The 23,137-nt window shown below is 38.1% G+C and overlaps 1 protein-coding gene across 1 annotated transcript in view; it reads right to left on the bottom strand.

Annotated features, from left to right (window-relative positions):
- Positions 1–23,137, bottom strand: part of GPR158 (G protein-coupled receptor 158) — a 184,749-nt gene that overhangs the window by 68,456 nt on the left and 93,156 nt on the right. The window contains exon 5 of the mRNA XM_088534014.1: positions 5,959–6,027. Coding sequence (XP_088390140.1) covers positions 5,959–6,027 — 69 coding nt within the window. The remainder of the gene's footprint in view (positions 1–5,958; positions 6,028–23,137) is intronic.

Raw genomic sequence — 23,137 nt, forward strand, 5'->3', positions numbered from 1 at the left:
TCCTATGGCACCAGTGTGGTCTCTCACCCAATGCTAGTTAAGCCCCTAATGGTTCAGCTTTAGGAAGCAGAGCAAGGAGGATGGAGTCATTACTGGATGGTTCCAGGCCTTAATAAGAGGCAGGGAATGACTGTTCCCAACACGGTTTTCCTCCATGTTAGTTCACCCACATTTTACCCTTTGATCACTTACAGATTAATGTTTTCTATCACACAAAGTCAGAAGTCAGCTCTCAGTGACTATTACTTTTCAAACACAGCAGGTTTTTAATTTTTAAACATGGTATTTATTACATTGCAGGAAAAACAAACAAACAAACAAACAAAAAACAGAAAGTCCTAGCTAAATATTTTGCCCTGTTTTCTAGGATTTGTATGTCCTGCAAACTGCATCCTTAGAAAAACTTCTGGAGCAACAAAAATAATAGTGCCCTCCTATACTCCCATCCTGCACCTTGGGATCAGTGGAAGGAGGAGACTGAGTTTTGTCCTGGTATCACAACCAGTGCCCCATGAATGAGCAGTGGAGTCCAGGACATGGAAGAATGGTAACATAGTACTTCTGCCTTCACTGATGTTATCTACAGCCCACTATTTAAAAAACCCACTATATGTTTCAATAACATCATGTATTTTATAACAGGATTCAAAAGCTACAATCAGTGCGACCATTCTCCAGTTGTAAACTCTCTACTCCTGGAGGTTTGGAAGTTTTTAAGACCTACTAGAATAAAGCCCTAAGTAACCTGGTCTGATCTAACAGCTGACCCTGCTCTAAGTAGGAGGCTGGACTGGAGATGACTTGATATCCCGTCCAACCTGAGTCATTCTCTGAACACAGCACAGGACATACCTAAACACACTGAACATGCTCCTCACCATACTCTACCCTCATATTTTTCTACATGTTATCATGTCACAGCTCTTTGTGGTTTTCCGTATCCCAACCATTTGCTAACTGCTCAGAGATACTAATATCTAATCAAGACCATCGAGTGCCTTCCAGGATGTAGATAAGCATATAAACAACAACTTCAAGTTAACTCCTTAATAGTAGCTGCTAGATTTTTTAGGATAGCGGTAGGGATTAGTGAGAAGCAGAACCATGAAGCACTATTAATGTGTATCCTTTTTTACTTGTTGTACCCAACATCCTTATTCATTGAAAACAGATGTTTAGTGCCTGCTTGCTGTTATTAAGAGTTCTGACACAACACTTTACTAGGGCCAATAACATTGGTACAGTGAGGTCTGGAGCAGGGGCAAAAATGTTTCTAGAGCCCATGAGACTCCTGTATTTTGGAGCACTATGCCAGCTGAGTTTGGGTTTATGCATTCAAAACAAGATGGCTTTCCAAAAAATTCTACTGGTTTACTGCTTAGATGTTGACCTCAAAAAAATCATTTGCCCGACACTGATGCTAGTATGAAAGACACAAGCTATTGTATTTTTTTCCCCAAGCCCTTAATTCTCTGCACCAGCAAGAGAACAGATAAAGAATTCTGGCAATATGGTGTTTAAAATATACCTTCTCCATTGTCTGGTTACCTAATCTGCTTTGATCAAAATAAAACGGAAAGATTCTTTCTAGAATATTAGAGACATCCCTGGTGATTATCTCAGAGCAGATACCTACTCTGTGGTCCTGGCCTGCAGTGCCAACAGTTGAGGTTGGAAGGCCACTCTAGAGATCATCTAGTCCAACCGCCCTGTGCAAGCAGGGTCACCCTCAGCACGTAACCCAAGCAGGTTGTGAATACCTCCAAAGGAAAAGACTCCACAACCCCTCCGAGCAACCTGTTCCAGGGCTTATCACCCTCACAGTCGGGAAGTTTTTCCTCAACTTCAGATGGAACTTTCTGTTCTTCAGTTTGTGCCTGCTGTTCGTCATCCTGTTGACGGACACTACTAAAAATAGCCTGGCATCCTCCCTTTAGATATTTACACAGATTCATAAAATCTCATTTCAGTCTTCTATTCTGCAGGTCATTCTTTAGCTACTGTGAAAAATCAGAAGAAAATGATAGGTTTTCCTTGTAAGAACAAGCCTTCATGAGAAATACCTTTTAAATTTTAACAGTGACAACAGCATAACCTGTTGCTGAACCTATTTGTTCTTTTTCAGAGACCCATTTCTTAATTATTCCTTCCTTGTTCATGACAGTAATTATATTTTGACAGGAAAATGTTTAGACCTTCAGAAGCACCCCGATGTATACGAATGGGCAGTGCTAAATGCGATGGAAAAAGCAGACTCTTTCAGTCTGCATCAGAGAACATATAAGGAATAAACAGTCAGTGAGCACACATAATGTATCACTGCCATCACTACCAGCTCAAATCCATGCAGTTGTAACAGGCAAAGCTGATCTGCCTGATTATAATTCAGGGAAGATTAGTGTGTTGTCACCAGTAGAGCAGAATTTGAATAATAAATTTTGGTGAAGATCATCATTTGCACTTCCTGTTTGTTTCTAAGGGCATCACAACAGCTGTTCTTCTCGCCAAAAGCAGCTGCTTGGTGATATTATTTTTCAATTAATGACAGTACACTTTGAATGGATTACAGCATGCGGCTACGAAAACAATGACAATTAGTGAAAGAAATCAAGCAATGTAACAAAGCAGGTTTTGGTTTCCATTTAATTGGAGGGTAGGGAAAGTCAGAGATGCAGTATAGTCCTTCTGAACACAGAAATTTTTCCATGCTGAAGGCTCTCAACACAATCTAGGATAGACTGGGAGAATGGATCAAGCAAAAGCCAGAATTAGGAAAGTATACAGGAATAGGGAATAAAGTTTCAAGAGCCTTAAGAAGCAGCATCGAGAAAACCTACAGGGATTTTTTATTTTTAAATAAGAATGTAATTTTACACCAAATCCTTAAGTGAACAGAGATTTGAGTTATTTAGAACTGACGTTGTTGATTTATCTCTCTGTATTGTACATGCACTAAAACAAGCTGTGTAATTCTGCACTTAGTTGAGCGTGAAAGTTAAGCCTTCTAGTTTTGCTTTTCAATTCAAAACAGACAAAGAGATTATACAAAATGAAAAAAAAAAGCATTATGTTAAAGGAGAAAATCTTACTGCAGTCACACTTGCCTGGCCAAAACTGATAGGAAACTCCATTTCATATTTTGACTTGCACTTTATGCTAGATGTGGAAAACATATCTGAACATGTTTTTTTCTGGAATATAAGAGGTGAGATTTATATATATTAGATTTCCAGCCCTAATGTATTCCTCACTTGCAAAATGAAGAGCAATTTTTAACGCAACACTACTGCTGCTTCCACATTTCAAACATTTTCTGAAACCATTTATTAATACCTTAACCATATCACAGAATTGCAGAATATTCCCTGTTCTTTTCAGAAACAAATATAAACACCAACTGAGACAAAAGAACTAAAAAAAAGAAAAAGAATCTGACCTGGGGAACTGAAGATCCTTTTGCATGTATGTGACTTAGAAACTATATGACCATCAGTAAACTATGCTCTACCCCAGCTATGAGTGAATATGTTTAAACTCAGGTCTTCTTTTTTCTTTTTCATTCCATCTTGTTCTGCTTTGTGCTCCCTTTTCCAAACGCAAAGCAAGAGAGCACAATTAAGTAACACCGATGAACAGCAAGATGTCGAGTTTACGTTTTGAGAATTTAACTGCTCTAAGTCATATGTTGCAGAAACACGGTCTTCTCTTTCTTAAAGATTATATAATAGACCTTGCTGGACATATTTTGTATGTGCTCTCACACTTCACAAATTTATTGTTCCTCTTCTCTCTCGTGATGCATTGGCAGATATGGATAATGAAATTCTGACACTTCTGACCTGGACCCAATCGTCTTTGTTTTTCACAAAACCATATTCTTGCAGTTGGTGAAATTAAGTTTAAACTCTTTGTCTGAACATGAATATGACCTTCATTACCATAGTATCTAAGACCCTTCCCCAAGAATTTTAAAATAGAAATGATAAAGTTCTTCTTTTCTATTTCAGCTTGTAGGAGTAACAGCCTGATTAGTAACTACCTACATATGAAAGAAAGAGAGCCGAACAGAAAGAGTGTGGGAGCGTAAAATTACTAAAACAGAAAAGCCAAGTTACATGCTTTGCATTTCAGTTCCTGACAGAATGTGTTATCAGTGGACAGTCTTATGTAATATGAGAATGAGATTTGCAGAGAAGAGAAAGCTCTAGTCAAATATCTATATCCCAGCTGGGAAACAGGCTAATCAGGAATTTTCAGCAAAACATTTTTCCCTAGATAATGCCAATCTGCTGTTTTGTACATTTAACATTGATAATGTCAGTGAAAAGGGGGATTCAGTTATCTGAACCCTCCTGCATCTCCATTCTCTCTTCCCCTGGCACTGAAGGGTGGTGCAGGGCCAACTCTTCCCTTTATCCCTAAAACTGAGCTGGTAAAGTCACCGCAGGCAGGACATCTATTCTGAATGGAATACAACATCATAGTTGAAATTATGGGATCAAGACAAAAACTGGGAAAGAACCTGAAGAACCAGTCGCAGGTGAGCACTTTACAGACTCAGCACAGCATGAGGGGAAACAGGCTGTGAAGAACTTCTACCGTTCTCCAGGGCTGGTGTTGTGGAAACGCCGTGTAGTTCTTCTGGAGCCTCTGCCTTGGGAAGCAACTAACTGGCTCCAGGACTCTCTGAGTAACTGGGAAAGCAACTGGGGGACAGCCATGGAAAGGAAAGCCCTTATATTATGTTTTATGCTATGTATCTCTGTAAATGCTTCACCCCATTTCTACACCAGCTAAGGAAGTGAAGCTTGGGCTCTCTGCTCTCCTCACTTGAAAAGCATCTCAAGGAAGCTCTGAAAACGAAGGCTTGCAAAAGGAAAAGACATTTGTATAATATGTCAAAAACAGAACTTCCCTCCTGACACATGCAAATTGAAAGATGAAAAAAGCACAAAAAAGTACGACTCAATCTTTCTTTATAACTTGAAAGACCACCACCATTCAAAAAATAATATATACCAGTTGCAGTGGGACTTCTATTTATTATTGCATACCTCACCATTTACTTCACTACAGTGTATCTGCAATTTGTTCTAAAAAGGCTAAGGAGCTTTGCCTTCCTGCTGCTTTTCCAGGGAATATGCTTCTGGACTGTAAAAGTACAGAAGGTTCTGACCACTGAGGAAAATGGAACGTGAACATATTTTAAAATAATACACAACTATATCTTTGTTTTTGCCTTCTCTGATCTGTGTGCTTTCCAGTCACTTTGCTCAGCTTATAGCTTGATGTCTCTTTACCCAGTTGTTACACTGGATTTATGTGGAAATTAATATACTGAAGTATTCTCATATTTTTAAGAGAAAAAAAATATAGATTTCTATGACTTTCATGACATATTCCTCCTGTGAATGCTAAATTAGTTTGTGTTTTTTTTCCTGCTTACAGCATATGGAAAATACCATCTCATTTTCCCAAACACTAGATATACCAGATGTCATGTAGCTTTAAAACACTTAATGAAATATATGCCAGAAATGCACTGAAATAATTATTCTTTGTACTAGATTGCAGAGAAACACTAAGTTTGTCAATTATTTCCTTTTACACATCCAGCATATTTTCCCCTAACAAGTGAGATATTTTCTTTCAATGTTAATTCGCAGTTCGAATCCAAGAAAAGACAACAAAATAACTAAAAACTTCCCAAACCAAAAACACTGAAAATGTTCCCCTAAACAGAACATGGAGAATTATCACAAGTAGAGCAAAACATTCAAATGTTCTCAACAATACTTACAGCAAACAGAACATTTTGTTAATCAGATTAGACTAATCATTACATAGCAACTTCAAATAACTGTACTTGTCACTGGAGTGATTTATGTGATGCCTTACAGTGCTGGCAAGGATAACACTTAAAAAAAAAAAAAAAAAAGAAGTTATAGTTTAGCTTACCGGGAAGTACAGAAGGAGTGATCCAAAAAGAATGGTTTCCAGAAGAACCAGCCCTGAAGCCCTGATACTCTAGGGAATAAGAAACAGAAAAGAATACAAATCATTAGAAAACTCCATGTGTGCACAATTTAGAAGCAAAGCTCTTTGTGGAAGGCACCTGCCCTTTTATCAGTACAATGTTTCCATGGTAATATTAGTATAGTGTTGTCTGCCATATTAGCACATATAGAGAAAATTCCACATTCTTTAATTCACAGGCACATTACAACAGTTGTGTTTTACAACATCCAGCCTCAAAAATCACCCTTTTTCATGTTAAATATTATTTGACACACATTGCTGGAATATGTTTTGAAACTGCTAAGTTGTTCTCAAGTGTGAAGAATTGGAGATCATGGGATTTACAGATATGAATTTAACTGCAGAATTTATTCTGTGCTATTTGAATTTCAAGAAGTACTTTACACATTTTGACCTACCTATTTAATATTTATGATTTGACTTCAGTAGTAAACATACAGGTTATTCATATATACTAAGTAGAGAATATGATCTTAGATTGAAAGTATCTTTATTTTTTTCTTCAAAATTTGTACAAAGATGTTGATTCAAACATTAACTTGTCAGGATTCTACAATATCATGCAATTTTTCTCATTGATTCTCATTGATTCTAATGCAGTCTCCATTATAGTTTTCTTATACTTTAAAATCAAAAAATCAATTATTTTTTCTTGCTATAAGGCTTATTCCAGGTAAGTTTAATGATTTATATATAGCACATCTACAGCTTATATTAGAAGATAAAATATTAACATTGCATTGCTTTCCTTTAACCAACTACTTTCCTTTGACATTGCTCTATATACTATTTTGGAAAAACACAATGTTTTCCTAACTGCAAGCAACGTAGGGCAGCTTACTCAAAAATCTTTTGAAAAATCCTTTCACTTCCCATCACTGAATCTTGTGAACTGATATCGGTGATTCAGAGTAATCCTTCTGATGGTTATAGATGGGAAAAGTGTAGCTTCCATATATAAGGCAATCATTTCAAAACATTTACTCAAAAATCTTTGCCCTGTGGTCCAGTTTTCACTTGAAAATAACCAGTCTATTCTAGATTGATATTTTAATTGACATCGTAATCGAACTCAGAATTCTTATTTCTTCATTATTTTTTTCAGTTACTTTTACAATTTCTCATGTTCTTAATACAGGTGGAAGGGCATGGAACAAACTCTCACAGAGTCTTTCTGGCATAAGCCAATTATGTAGCTACCTAATTTCTCCTAACAGTGACATCTTGCACTGAAGGTTGTCCAAAGCTTGCATATTGACTAAGACATTGCCAACATCCAACACAAGTATCCAACTCAAAAGCGCAGGTTTGTGCTAAGGACTTTTTTAAGGATATGGACTTAATTAACTTAATTAACACCTGGACTCAGGATTAGGAACATTTTTTTGCACTGGTCTTGAGATGATAATGGTGCCTATTTGGTCATATGCCATAATTGAACCACCTGAATGGTTTGAGTCCAGTCTACAAGACTAGAAAGACAACACTCAGCAGCTGATTGCTAACACCAGGGTTTTAACATCAAGTAATTCAGCGCCACAATCCTATGGAATCTCAGGTAACTATGATACTGTTCTCTATATATGCAGATCTGGATACAGTATCAGTGTTTTTAATTTGGCTGTGATTTCTGTACAAACTGCTGCCTGGTTTGTCATAGTCTAGGGAACAAACAGGCCCTGCAAGCTCCATGTGACCCTTTGAGCAGATTATGCTCCGCATACTCACAGTCACGTTTGCTGCCACAATCATGGTTAAATAGCCAGTGTAGAGAGGCAGTGGTAGATTTTTTCTACCAGAGTTCCACCAGTTCTTTCCAAACTTTCAACAGTGAAAATAGATGTCAACACTAAGGCCCATAAAATTAAATCTATTAAATTCATAAAATGACACTTTCTAAAATGATTTACAGATTCTCACCTACTTCACTGGCGAATCACAGAACCACAGAATGGTTGAGGTTGGAAGGGACCTCTAGAGATCATCTAGCCCAACCCGCCCTGCTCCAGCAGGACACCTAGAACACGTGGCACAGGGTGGCATCCAGGTGGGTCTGGAAGATCTCCAGAGAAGGAGCCTCCACAACCTCTCTGGGCAGTGAGGGAATAGCTAAATTTGAATCCTTCTATATGAATCTTGTCCTTGCAGATACCAGATACCAGTGAATTCTCATCTTGATCAGGTTTAATGATGAAGCACCAGAAAAATGATGAAGTCTTTAAGATAGTGCCTTGCACAATATAACTATGCTGTATTCCTCCTCTGCATAATCTTTTCTGAAGGTGCTGTGTTATATAATCACTTCCCTCTATTCTACAGTATTAACATTCATATTCTGTGTGAAGTTAGCATCTAATTGCTTTTGCATATAACATCAGGGAATACAGTGTGTGAAAGCAGACTGAAGTGCTTATTTTCACCAAGCTTAACAAGAACGCAGGCTAAAGATTTTAAATTCTGCCTTTTTTTTTTTCCTTTCTTGAAAGTGTATTTTAAGACTCATGCAGAAACTCAGTGATACGTAAGTGTTTGGAAAAGAAAAATGACTATGAAGACTTTGCTAACTCTAGCGAGTAACAGACTCTGGTTTTCAGATTTCTGATGGGAATACCTTATTTCTCCTTGTATCAAGAATAAATCTCCATGTGTGCCCTATGCCCTTATTCCCTACATCTACCATTAGAAAGTTCTTCCTAACATTCCTTTTTCCTGTAGTGCAAGTTCATGTTCTTGTTCTATCACTCATAGACATTCAGACCTCTTTTTTAACAGCAATTCTTAATATATTTGCAAATCATTATTATGGATCCTCTTTCTAGACTTTTCCCATTTACCCTTCATGTTTCCTTGTAGATTTTAATTTTGGACATTCAAATTTGAGGTTTCATATTAAGTCTCTGTTTGCAAAACTATTCTGCCAGCTCTCTCTAAAATTGCACCCTGGATCTGAGATACATTTCTAGCAGAAGCTTCCTGGAACTGATATGCTCTCATAAAATATTTCTTAAAAAGGCAAAACAAAATACCACCAAATAGCTAAAACTTCCTTGCTTTCTGAGTAGAACACAATGTATGACTTAGCAAGTGCTAAAACTTGAAAATTGATCCACAAGCAGAGCTTATATTTACACTTTGACCACTGGGTTCCTGTCATGCAAAGCATTTGTTTCAGTTAACCAAATTAGACTGCTTTTTATTTCCCTCCCAATAACTATATTTTCATGTTGGGTAAAGCATAAACACAATCTCAAATGCAAAAAGATAGACTGGTCACTGAAATGCCAATGTCATTTTTTTAAGGTCATATGATCCAATTTCCCAGTGATGTACCAAATTTGCCCGAGTCAGTACTAAACTTATTTGGATAGATGTGGAACCTCACCCATTAGTGTACCAAGGTGAGGATGGTCCAGTGCTCCTGCACTGGGGTTCCCCACATAAAAGCCCTGCTTCATTTCACCTGGAGAGGCACTGCAGAGGGCACGCACAAAGCAGATACACACGTATGTATATCAACGGACAAAAAACAGCCCCCAAAACATTGATTCTGCATTTGGAAGAAATTCATTTGTTACAAGCATCTCTAAACAATAAACAGAGACCCAAAGGGTCCTGCAGTAAAGTTGTGTATGTACTCTGTATGCAATTGCATTCTAGTCATTCAAACAGCACTGTAAAACTCAATACATATGGACTACTTTTCAAGCTTGCTTTCAGCAGACACTTCTATCGTAATCCAGTATAACACCAAAAGGCTGGAAGTCAGCTTTAGACACCAGTTATGAAAATATTAAAAGGGATGTTTCCAAGTGACTTTCATTAAGAAGAGACAAGAGTCTTCCCAACTATCTTACAGTTGGAATGTTTGAAGCTAATGAATCATGCACATTGCTTGCACAATTTATAAAGCTTTTGTTTATAACAAAAAGTATAAATATTTCTATAAACTATAAATGATGGCATGATTTGGCTCACACCTCTAACGAAGATGTAACTTCCATCTGAGCAAGACATAATGCCTGTGCACAGCAGATGACAAAGAAATGAAAAAAGCAAATCCTACAAAGTTTAGTGAGGAAAAGAATCTACCTCCCACAAAACACAACAGGAGAACTTCTATACCACAGGTTATATGATTGGATGGTAAAATATTACTGAATACTTCAGACATGCATACTTTATTCACACTTTATTCTGTAAAGTTTCCAACATTATTAGCAGGCAGGAAAAATGTATTATAACTTTAGCCCAAGTTTCTGTATGTGACCCTTGATTCTGCAGTTGCTGAGGGCTCCACAGATTTTGCTCTATTTTTTCTTCACAGTCTCTTTGTAATGCATCCCCACTTCACTCAGTGGGGAATTAATACAGAGGGACCTTGCTCATGCCCATGTGAGACACTGAGGGGTCAGTGAGATCAGGTCTCCTGCTGTCAGTCAACACTCAAACAACAGAAGCATCTGTCTTCTGTTTGGTTCAAAACATCTGCATATGAGGAACAGACAAGAAAACAGCTGATACGGATATCCTATGGGATGATAGAAATGATCCAAAAAAGCTCTGTCAAACAACTTCTGTGTGAACATCCCTTCATAACAAAATCTTTGACCTTTCCTCACTGAGCTATTTTCCTGGATGGCGTGATCACAAGATAACTTGCAGGGATCACGAATATGAGCCTTTCCAACATTTCTCCCATAACAATAAATTAATCTCTGATTCGCTTCTCACCTGTGCTCTGGTAGCAACCACTGTCCATGATTTCTGACAATGCATTTCCCTCTCCTGCTCTAAGGAAAGTGTGGTTTACAAAGCAACACGGGAATTCAAAGCAAACTTGAACTCACGTTGCGATCGTGCCTTTATCTCAGACTTTGAAACTCAGAAAATGGAGGTCTTAACCTTACGGTTACAGATTCCACAGCTTTTTGTAAAGGATTCTTCAGCATTTGGGGTAGATATTCCAGCAGAGATGAACAGCATCCACGAAGAGGAGAAAAGTGTTAATGTTTGAATAAGAAATATTACAAGCAAAGAAGAACTATTTTTGCATAAGAGTAGGTGGGAAAGAATGAGAGAAATGAAGTGATCAGAATTCTCACAAACTACAATTTTCACAAAATGGTTGAGGTTGGAAGGGATCTCTAGAGATCATCTAGTCCAACCTGCCCTGCTCCAGCAGGGACACCTAGAGCATGTGGCACAGGGTGGCACCCAGGCGGGTATTCAATGTCTCCAAATCATTCTTTACCCTCACCCTACTCCCACTGAGTAGATATTCAGGGGAATACATGGCAAGATCACTTACCATTTGACTTTGTGTGCCTTCTACATATCAAAATAGCGCTTAAAAGACAAATATTATGAATACCTAAGACAACTGAAACATAATTAAAACAAGAAAAATCAAGCGGCAGTACTTTGAAGTGGGCTAGAAGCTTTGTTTCCTTTCTGAGATAAACTGATGGAATTCCATAAACTGATGGAATGAGAGAGTTGAATGGAGAAAAATACAGTGAAAAGCAGTGGGAGGAGAACAAGAGGGAATAAACAGGGAGGTGAAAGCACCAGAGTGAGGTAATGCTCACAGCTATTAACACCATGCAGGGAAACCATGTTTAGACAGACTCTGAGGACAGACATATGGATGGTATTGACAAAAATGACCTTGCTACAAAGTAGGGACAGCAACAGCTCTCGAATACTGCAGGAGATGTCCTAAACAAGCACCATGTTTACCTTCCAATTGCATAACTCATGATAATTATAACTCCTTTCAATTATATTTCATAAAAAAGAAAAAGTTTTGGGGAAATGTAAAGCAAATTAAGGGCAATTCTTTGTAACCTCTAAGATTTTCAAATATCTATGAGATTCTGATAATTTTATCACTCCTAACCTGCCTTTTTACCCTCCCTTTATTCTCAGGCCTACTCCCCCTCTTTACCCTCAGGCTCTTCCCTCTGCTTACTCTCAGTCCTACTCCCCCTGTTTACCCTTAAAATTTTGAAATTTTACTTTTTAAATTTCTTTACTGCCATGAAAAATAAATATTTTGATTACAAAAAAGTAACAAGGAACCTTTTGGTTTTGAAAAAAAAATCAATGTTGCATTGCTCTAAGAACTGTATTTCATCTGACTCAACTTTATTTTCTACTAATGATTCCACTATAAGTAAAAAAGATGAGGACTACAAAGAAAAGTCTTGGATCATCATTCATGCTCTAATAATGTGGAATTGATAAAATGGGGGAAAAAACGGGATGCTAGCAGATAGTAGCTATTAGATAGAAAATATTTATCTAAGTCCAAAAGCACTTGTTTTACCATCAAAAATTCAGATCTTTACTATACATATTTTACAAAGATAGACACCTAGGGCATGTAAATAGCACCACAACTACTTGATTTTATGAGAATTTAGAACATACATAGAAGTGAATATATCACATATCTTCAACAACAAAATAAACCTTTAAACTCTTAAGAAACTACAAGGAAATAAACAATAATTCAAAGCCTTCTTCAGTCAGTTTCCACCTATGCAGCCTGCATAATTAAAAACCTTCTATGGGACTCACTGAAAACAGGGCATTTTAGGACAAAGCCCAGTGGAATTTTCTTCCAGTTGCATGCAACATTGGCTGATTTTTTTTCCCTCTTTAGCAGTTGCATTTTTTTTTTTTCATCTGGCTTGCTTGTTGGCATTCATTTTGTTTTTCTCCTAATTTATTTTTCCGGCAAAATACTGTTCATCTTGTCTACAGTTTGCTTATTTGCTGATTTGTCTGTGCGCTCATTTCCTTTTCAGGGTTTTATTTCTATGTTTACTTATTTGTGTCAGTAAAACCGTCCTTTCTTGTTTTCCCAGTCTCACTTAATGGTTACACATTGCTGACACTTGAGCAATACTGCAGTTCATTTTGCTTCTAGTTGACTTTCACACTTAGCTTAGCCATCTCTTTCATACACCATAGTTTTCTTTGCTTTTTAATTAACTGACATATTGATTTAAAATAATAATTATTTTCACAGAATCACAGAATGGTTAAGGTTGGAAGGGACCTCTAAAGATCATCTAGTCCAACCCCCCTGCTCCAGCAGGGACACCCAGAGCACGTGGCACAGGGCGGCATCCAGGCAGGTTTGGAAGATCTCCAGAGAAGGAGACTCCACAGCCTCTCTGGGCAGCCTGTTCCAGGGCTCTGGCACCCTCACAGGAAAGAAGTTCTTCCTCACATGGAGGTGGAACTGCCTGGGTTTCCACTTACACCCGTTACCCCTCGTCCTGTCACCAGCCACCATGGAGAAGAGCCTGGCCCCATCTTCCCTACAGTCACCCCTCAGGTGCTTGAACATGTTCATCAAATCTCCTCTCGATTCTCTCTTTTCCAGACTAAACAGGCCCAGCTCGCTTAGTCTTTCCTTATATGACAAATGCTCCAGTCTCTTAAGCTTCTTTGTGGCTCTCCGCTGGACCCTCTCTAGAAGCTCCTCCTGATGCAGCCAGGATCCCATTGGCCTTCTTGGCCACAAGGGCACATTGCTGGGTCATGGTTAACCTGCTGTCAACCAGGACTCCCAAATCCCTCTCCACAGAGCTGCTTTCCAGCAAGTCAACCCCTGATCTGTACTTCCTCGTTGCATCCCTGCATTCTCTGACAATGTTCCTATATTCTTCCCATGTGGCCCGGCCCTTCTTCCACATTACGTACATGCTCTTTTTCTCATTGAGTTTACCCAACAGATCCTTGCCCATCCACGCAGGTCTCCTGCCCACCTTGCTCGACTAAGTTTAATATCAATATTAAACATATTAATATTAACATAATTATAATTTACATAATTTATATTTATTATATGATTTGTATATTTGTATTATTATAACTTAGATGAAGGAGGAAAAATAATGACAAAATTAAACATTAGCTTCAGGTTAATTTCTGTCCCAAAACACTGGAATCAAACCAGAAGGAATCAGTTAAAAAATACTGCATATAGCGTACCAAAGGTCAAGGCCAGATATCTACAGGTCTGTACAATCCTCTTCAGCCTGAGCTGGAATTCCCTCATGAGTAGCTGCAACTTTACCTTCCTTACCAAAATCTGCCATGAACAGTAATGTCCACTAAGGCATTTCCAACAAATCCAATGCAACTTGTCAACTCTGAGAAAAATACAAGTGAATTTCCAACTACTCTTTCACAAAAAGCTATCTCCATGGCCACGTAGCAAAATGCAAAGTAGTTTTAAGTACACGGTACCAAATGAAAATAAAGGAGTAGTGTGAGGACACAGAACATAGAGTTCCTCCTTTGGTAACAGCCTGCTAAAAGCAAGTCAAAAAATACTCAAAGTTAAAAAATATTCAGAAAGTCCTATAGCAGATGAGGAGTTAAGTGTCTCTTCCCTGTGAGATTCAGGATTTGATTGCAGCTCTGTATCAAGGTAAGGGACTGGCTGATACAACATGTTTATTCTATAAACAAGTTCATGAGCAGCCCTGAAATTGCTTTTGTAGGCTTAACCTTGGCTGCAAAATCAAAATAGTGGGCCCCATGGCAGGTTCTTCTATGTGGCCAAACAAGCAGTGCTGATGAAGAGAAGGCAGAGCCCTGGGGCAAAGGCAGGGAAAGCAAAATCATCATGGTCTGAGGTGGAAGGCAGCCTGTGAAAACCATAATCTTATTCCTGCTAGTGGGGCAGTCCACACTCATACGTGTTTTTTCTTATAAACTGTGTTTTCAATACTGAAATCCCCATCCAGCATGTAGACAGATGTTCTGAACAAGGGAGTCTGCAAAGAAAACTTTGCTTTAGCTTTCCTACCAGACAAACATAGCTGTCTCTCTGGAGTAATTCCTTTACAAAATGCCATTACTCAGTGTTTATTACAGAAATACAGCTTTATTATTATTATTACCTCCTTATATATCTTTGTCATAAAAAAAAGCCATTTACCCTAAGTTCGTGTTTTCCTGAGAGGCAGTGAGGACCCCAGTCCCATGGAGCCAAACGCGCCCCAACAGCACCTGTAGCACAGAGTGTAACTCACAGAGTCGATCCAAAGCCACAGCCCACCTTGAAACCTGCCTGACGGCTTGCACAGAAAAAAGGAAACATGAAAGACAGTGCATGCTCAAAGGAAATTTGTTACATACTTTAAAAAATATCTTTACTAACAAATGTATAAGAACAGCCAACATATTACTGCAATATACAGCATATTGTGCAACCACATGCCAGTGCACAAACAAACGCCACATACTCCAAGTGCAGATGCTCAACAGCACCCAAATGCTGACAGGTCTTCCTGACCTGCTCAGAGGGCACTGCTGGCCCATATACAGCTTGATGCTCACTGTGACTTTCTGGCCTTTTACAGCAGGACTACTACTTAGGACATCTGATGAATAAAAAGGTCAGGCTAAAATAAGGATACCTGCTGAGATGTAACATAAGAATAGGTGCCTTTATTAAGATAATAGTATCAAGGCAAATGGTTTTCAAAGAGTTTCCTCACCAATCTCATTCCAAAACTGGTTTTCAACCAGCAGTTTTTATCTATCCGATTACTGCTTCCAGGTTTGGATGCAAAGGAGCTGGGAGATATATCTGCATCTGCCTCAAGAATAAAAATGGAGTTTTACTCCGTATTCTTGGTATTGCCATCAGGTGCTTCACAGAGGAACTGGCCAGAACAAGAGGGCAACAGTCAGGGAAAGCTGGAGTGGAGGCTACAAAAGCTGCAGAGCAAGCACACCTAAACAACTCCCACGAATCATCTGAGAAGAGCAGGGAAAGCCAGATCACGTTCATGTCACAACACTCAAGGGGAAGAATTTACTGTTACTCTGTTGTTTGGTTTGCTCTTGAGCCTTCCTCCATGGCAGGAAGGAACAAGGCATCAGCTTCACACATGCTATTACTAAGTGGGAACTTCTAGGTGGCTGGTGCTGACTTCTTCAGTCTTACCCTCTCAATCTTATCATTCCTTACCTCATTCTCAGTCTTAGCTTTTCTTTCCTTCCCACCAATTGCCTGAGCCTGCTTTTCTTGAGCAAGTTTGCAAAAAAATACTATTTGTGACATGCTGCTCTGTGCCTTGGGATTTGCTCAGTCTTCAGTCTATCCATATTATGTAGACTCCATCAGTAGTCTTTCAGATAAATAATCATACCTTATCCCCATATCTCAGAATGCAAAAACCGTTTCTGTGGCAAATCGCATTTGGAAAGGAAAATCCTACGTGCCTCTTGGGCGCTGCTAGAGGGTCACAAATAAATGCCGAACAATTATTTTCACAAGGGAAATTAAATATATATATATGTAGCCAGCCAAGTTACATCAAATGTAACAAAATAAAAACCTAAACTGATAGATAAACAAGCATAAAAGATTTCAATTCTCTGAAATTTCAACTCTCTGTGGTCCTAAGCTATTCAGGAAATACAGCAACATGAATTAGCATTGAACTTCTGAAAGTCATCACAAAAAGTCAGTGATATGAATGTCAAAGGATTTTTAGAGAAGAGAAAAAAAAAGAAGAAATTAAAAGACAAAATAAAATTAAGGAAATTCTGTATCCACCATATTATGTATTATGGATTAGCAGAACTATGGACTTTTGGCGATAGTCTAAGAAGAGGGCAGATTTCTCCAGGACTGCATATCAGTGTCCATAATATACAGCACAGTAAACTAGTGAGGGAAAAAAGTGAAATATATTGGTTGTTTTTCACCTTTATTAAACAGTTCAGCCATTTCTAAAATATAAAGAATTGCTGACCGAGTCCATGATTTAAAGAAGTTTTCCTTTGGCAAAGGTGGCTACCACCAAGATGTGATGCTGCCTCCCACATAAACAAGTCCTGTTAAGTCGTAACAGATTTCCTCATTGATCCCAACTCTGAATGCAACACATTCATGCTTCCTGAATTGCAAAGGGTGGCTGCCTCTCAATTTACAGCCAGCAAGGAGGTAGGGATGCATGACAGAATGATCAGAAGAGAGAAGAGAGGAACAAGAAGAGAGGAACATAGAGAACAGATACAGGATTGCACTGTCATGCTAAACTGATGTATTCAAATCAACTAGATAATTCACCTAGCAAAACTATCTCAAAACAAGTGAAACAAGTAGCTTAACTAAAAGCACATATGATGCAAGTCTGTTCATTCTTTGGTGCTTCCAATAGGAATGGCTCTGGAGTGATCCTCAAGTTCCAGGTTTGGCAGATCCCTTCTGCTGTGCAGATGAGGATAATCGAGATGTCATGAGAAGCTACTGGATCACATTCCTAAATCTGTCTCTTACTTTGCTGAAAATTCTTCCTGCTCATATCTTTGTTTCGTAGTAGAGGTGATTCTTTACAGGTAATTCTGTACTGGTGACCAGATGATGTCTGGGAAAGGAGATTTCATCAAGTTGAATATATTCAGTCTGAGGTGGAGCTGGTTGAAACATTTTATTACCAGTTCCTCTGCTTACTAAAATAGTCTTCCCCAGAAAATGGATTTTTTGTGGTTATATTTGTATGGATATATTTTTGCTTTGATTTCTATGTATTGGTGTTTCTAAGAAGGCCCACATTATTTTTTTTCTGCCTTTCATTCCATACCACTTTTCCCAGTTATAAACACATTGTTATCTTCTCAGTGAAAAAAGCTGTGTGAAAAAAATAAAGTGCTGATTTTCAGAAATTTAATTTCTTTTGAAGTTTTCTTATAAGAAACAGAAAATAAGTTTAAGACCATAATGAAGAGCTCACATAATAACTTCAGAGATTTGTTTTTAAAAAGGTTTTAAAATCTTTTAAAAAGGTTTTTTAAAGTCCAGTTTAAGGCTGGATTACAGCGAGCAAAATCTCTGGCTCCTCGGTTGGAGACAAAAGCGGGACTTGCTAGTTCTCAGTCAGCTTCTGATACCAAAAAGAGCAGAAGAGAGTGGGAATTGCCCTCTGTTGCGGCATCTGTCTTCATGCTCGCATTTTGACAAGGACTAGGCAGACCTGAAGAATGGACACAGATATTCATGCAGACTCAGTTATGCACGCTGGTGTTTAGATAAAAATCCCACTTTCTGAGAGAGTACAAGTGTCAGAAATCCACTTTGTTTCTGATATAGAGCCCTTCTGAAAGTATTTGTGAAACTGGTAAAGATATCGTCACTCCTTGGGAAGAGGGAACCGACGAGACACAAGAGAGATCTGGGTCACACTCTACTTTACATGAGTATGGATTCCATACTGCAGACTCCATATTATAGATTCCATTCCATAGAACATTGGCCTGTTGTCTATAGCAGAAAAAAGGGTTTCTAGCTTAACAGCAATGAGAAGTCAAAAAAAAAATAATCACCCAAAACACATTCCCTCACTGTAAAGGCCTTTAATGAGTTAAAAGATTAGAAGATCTTTGTCTTGGAAGAAGTAGAAAAGTAAAACATGCTTTTTTATTTTCCCTGTAATAAATTCAGGGACTGATTATGACTGCCACACAGAAAAGGGGAATTCTGAATTGCTGTAACAAGTACATACTTGGTCGACACGAAATCAAGGAACCCATTCATAACTGACTAGATGAAACTCTTCAAGGTAAAAATGGTTGCATATCTGTTGCAAATTTTGGTGTGTCTTATTCAAAATATTACCACACTGACACATACCTAACACAATAACTACTCTATTTAAATAATAGCCTCCTAATAGGATATGTATCGCAAACAAAGTAAAATTCACATCAAAGTCATTTTTTTCAAAAATAGGCTTATAGTTATATGTTGACACTTACATCGGCAAACATTAATATTTTCTGGCATTTTCCTTTTTTTTTGCTATATTTCTAAACCAAATAATTCTCATATTTTTCTACTTCCCATTAAAGAATACTTATGTAAAGGTCATTTTTTTCTATTAGTAGTTATATGTGAGTGCAAACAGAACATAATTATTAAATTTACTTTTTACTTTTAAAAAAGTGGGAAAAGCAAAGGTCAAGCACCTATCAATCATAAAGCAATCTCATTAAAATAAAAAGTACACAAGTGGTCAGGGAATCAAGAAATCCCCAAATACTTTATTTTTCAGGTGGCCCTCAATCCTTTCTGTTACACAAGCAATGAAATCCACTATCATATATCACAGTGAAGAAAAACTGTTCTACATTTTGAAATGCCACATACAAGTGGCACAACAGCACCTACAAAAGAAATGTGAGTAAACACAGTATTTGTTGGTAAGAACCTCTCCTTGTGAAAATGTAATTACTGTTATAATACTAGGAATTTCTTCCCTGGGAACATACAGGTTCAAATCATAAAATTATAGAATCATTATAGCTGGAAAAGGCCCTCAAGATCATTGAGGCCAAACATAAGCCCTTCAACACCAAGCCTGCTAAATCAAGTCCCAAAGTGCCTCATCCGCACACTTCTTGAACACTGCCAGGGACATTGACTCCACCACCTGGAACAACAAGTTCTAGGGCTTGACCACTCTTTTCATGTAGAAATTTTTCCTCATATCTAACCTGAACCTCTGCTGGCACAAGTGGAAGCCATCTCCTCTTGCTCAATTGGTAGTTATTCTGGAGAAGAGACTGGCCCTCAACCTCTTCTACCACAATACCTGGCCGTCCCCAAATAGTGATGTGTATGTAGATGAAGAAAAGTCAGTATGAGGCAAATAATGCCAAAGGTGTATTCTCATCTTTATGTTTCATTTAACAGCTGAATATGTAAGACTATGATCATCAAAATTCTGTGTCACTTAAAGTGCCTATTTCACTAGCATACCCGATCAATTAATGTAGAAGTGAAAGGAAAATGCAGAGCTACTATGCCCTCCAGGAATAAAATACACTGTCATATTGATAGTTATTTTATCAGAAGTAGATCATGCAAAAAACCAAACTGAATATAACTCCAAATTTCACTAGCAGGAGGAGGGTTTCAGTAATCATGTTACACTGGTTGAGTTTACAAATAGCTTCAGAATACCTGAAGTGAATTTCAGCTTAGCTTTCTTAATCAACATGGCATCAAGTATTATAGAATGTAATAGGACAGTTCATTGAAACAGTCGGTATAAATTTTAAATCAATCACACAGAAATAAATAGTTTATGGTAAATTATACAAGAAACAAACAACCTGATTGCAAAGCTCAAGATTACCAATACCTCAGAGGAAAAAAGCGGAGAATGATGCGAGAAGGGATTGGATAAAATTGATAGAGAGAAAAAAAAAACTCATTATTCATTTGACTGAGAAGGCAAATGAGCTATAGATGAAGATCATTATGTTAATTTCAAACCAGACAAAAACTAATGATTCTGAAGATTTTAAATCTCACTCCAGTTTATTTTATGTATGAGAGCCTAATGGCTAAATTGATCCAAACTAATTGTTTCTGACTGGCCCTGATATATACTGATCCCAAAACTAAAATCATGAGATTTTTCAGCTCTTCAAAATTTATTACACTAAGTAATATCTTATTAAAAAGCTTAGGTCATCAATAGTGCATTTCATGGGCAATGACAGCACACTTGCCTTTGAGGAAAACATTGCTAGGTGAATTTTACTTACTATTCTTACTACTTTTTTGCTGTAAACCCCAGTTCCAGGTCAGCCTTACCTGTGGAGAAAATAAAAAAGACAGTCCTTCCTCCACAGAATTAAATATAAGGAAAAACAGAGAGATAAGGTTGTAGGGAAAGGACCACAAAATAACAGGGAAATATCATTTAGCCTGAAAAGCAGCCAGTATTTTCAGTCTATCAATAGGCATCCACAATCAAATATTTTTTGAACTTTCAAATTTGATGGATGTTCTCACAGCATCCCCTACCAAGCATGAGGAAAATGCACAGGGAACAAGAAGATATTTTTGAAAGTCTAACAAGAGGATGAGGGAGGATGGTCTTTGCACTTCTGCGTCAAGGAAATGGCTTTACAAGAAAGGGGAGAAATGCATGTAGGATTTTGAAAACAAAGAGATACAGCTCGTGTGAAGCCCACACAGATAAAATGGACTACTCGATATGGCAGGCTAGAAAATTGTTTGCAGCATCACCTTGAATGGGTGCAAGCAAGACTCGGCTGGATTTGCATGGCAGGATGAGAGGACATTGCAGCTGTCAAGCTACAAGACAACAAATCAAGACAAGAACTTTCGCTCTGTGGATGGGTGGAAATTGGGTATTAAAAGGGAACTCGGAAGGAATTCAGTAAGGCTCAGACATCGCCTGAGGCAAAGTGAGCTCGGGAGTCCAAACTGATGTCAGGTAACAAGCAGGTTGCTACAGTAACCAAACAAAAAGTAGCTGGGAAGTTTTTAAGGGAAGCAGAAGGAGACTAAGGTTTCACTGAAAATGTGAAAGGTGTCAGCAAAAAATAGCTTTTATTTCACACAGAGGGATGCATGGCTGGGGCACAGAAGGCAGAACGCAAACTGACCATATTCATGGCACAAAACCATTAAGGAGAAGCTGGCAATATAAAAATGCTTCTTGTTCAACTTTTGCCCAAAGAAATGAAGCAAAGAATGGGAAGAGGCATATGTTTTTGTTTGAATGATCTTTGTTTCTGCATATTTCACTGCATGAGGTGAGTTCTGAAGGCTTCCGCAACTTGGCATAGCCCCCACATAATATAAAGTGAGTGCAAAAAGTTTCCCTGAAGATGCTATCATTAAATAAAAGTTTCAAAATTAAAAAAATGTAAAAAAGCAGGTAAGACTTTTTCTAGGATAAGATATCCAATATAGTTTTACTTCTGTTATTTGAAGATACTCATGCTATATTACTTTCTAATATTGTTTGTTATTTTTCTCCCACTTTCTTCATTCAGGTGATTTCCAACTTGCCTCTCAGTGAGGTTTTCACTTACTTGGGAATTTATTTTTTAATCTTCAAAAGTTCTTCTCCTTTGTCATCCAGTTTTTCACTGCCAACATCAAGCCCAGGCACACATGAATACAAATCCCTGCTGTAATCAGAAACCAGGTTTTAAGCCTCATCCCGAGGCAGCCCTGTGCTTTGTCTATCGGCAAAACATGGTGCTGCTCAGGGAACTAAAGAAACTTCTTCCAAACAGCTCATCGAGGATTCAGCTGTCACTGAAATTTTGCAAGAACTTCCTCTTTGAAAGGTCCCTCCGCTATAAATCGGTCTCATGCTTCGAACAGCTCTTTACATCCCGAACCACAAGCCTTCCACTTAGACCCTTAGAATATAAAGAAAAGTCTACTTCAGATAGAAGTCTGTTCTTGGAAAGGGAGGCAGCCCAAAGACATGACAACAGCCACTAGGGATTTGGCTATTGCTATTGATTGTACAAGGAAAGTTCGCAGAGGCATCCAGCTCCAAGACAAACAGCAGGATAAATAAATAATGTCACTGTTATTCTGCTGACATGATAAGAAGTTCCCTCCCAACAAATCCATTAATGTCAATCACAAACCCAAATAGAAGTTCAGGTAAATGTGACCGCCCTTAAGTTACTGCATCAAAGAATCAATGAGGGAAGTTTATTACGTTGTGAAAGTTCATTTGACCCAGGCAGTGTCTCTTCAAGGGGCACAAGCAGGAGAACCATCCAGAAGCAAAGATGGAAAGCCATAGGAGAACAGAAATTTTAGCAGTTTGCTCAATCGAGTTTAATTTCTAGCTCCAAAAATGATATGGGAAAATTGTTCTATGCTGTAACAGCTCTCATTGTTCAGAAATATATGCTGAAATTCAAGGATTCAATTATCTTTATTCTACAGAATTTATTTTAGAAGAGGAATCATAGTGTAATACAATCACATTTAACATGTGTCTTCAAGTCTACTATAGCCTTGCCTCTGGTGACGGCTATTTTCATGGGCAGCATCCTACACTAAAAGTGCTCTATTATCAGTTCAGTTGATGTGAACACTAGGTCTCTATGCTGCACAGTTTTGTGGAATACTGGTGTATTCCACAGCAGAAGAGGACAAAGATTCACGGAGTGCAAGGTTCTGAATACAAAAACACTAAGGTTCAGAAAGTGAAGGTCAGGAATCAGTCTGAGAGGCTCCACCACTGATTCATATCACCTAGAAGGTAGCACA

Source organism: Tinamus guttatus, unplaced genomic scaffold (assembly GCF_059628265.1).
Source record: "Tinamus guttatus ecotype Peru unplaced genomic scaffold, ASM5962826v1 Tinamus_guttatus_pri_ptg000530l, whole genome shotgun sequence".
Classification (NCBI taxonomy): domain Eukaryota; kingdom Metazoa; phylum Chordata; class Aves; order Tinamiformes; family Tinamidae; genus Tinamus; species Tinamus guttatus.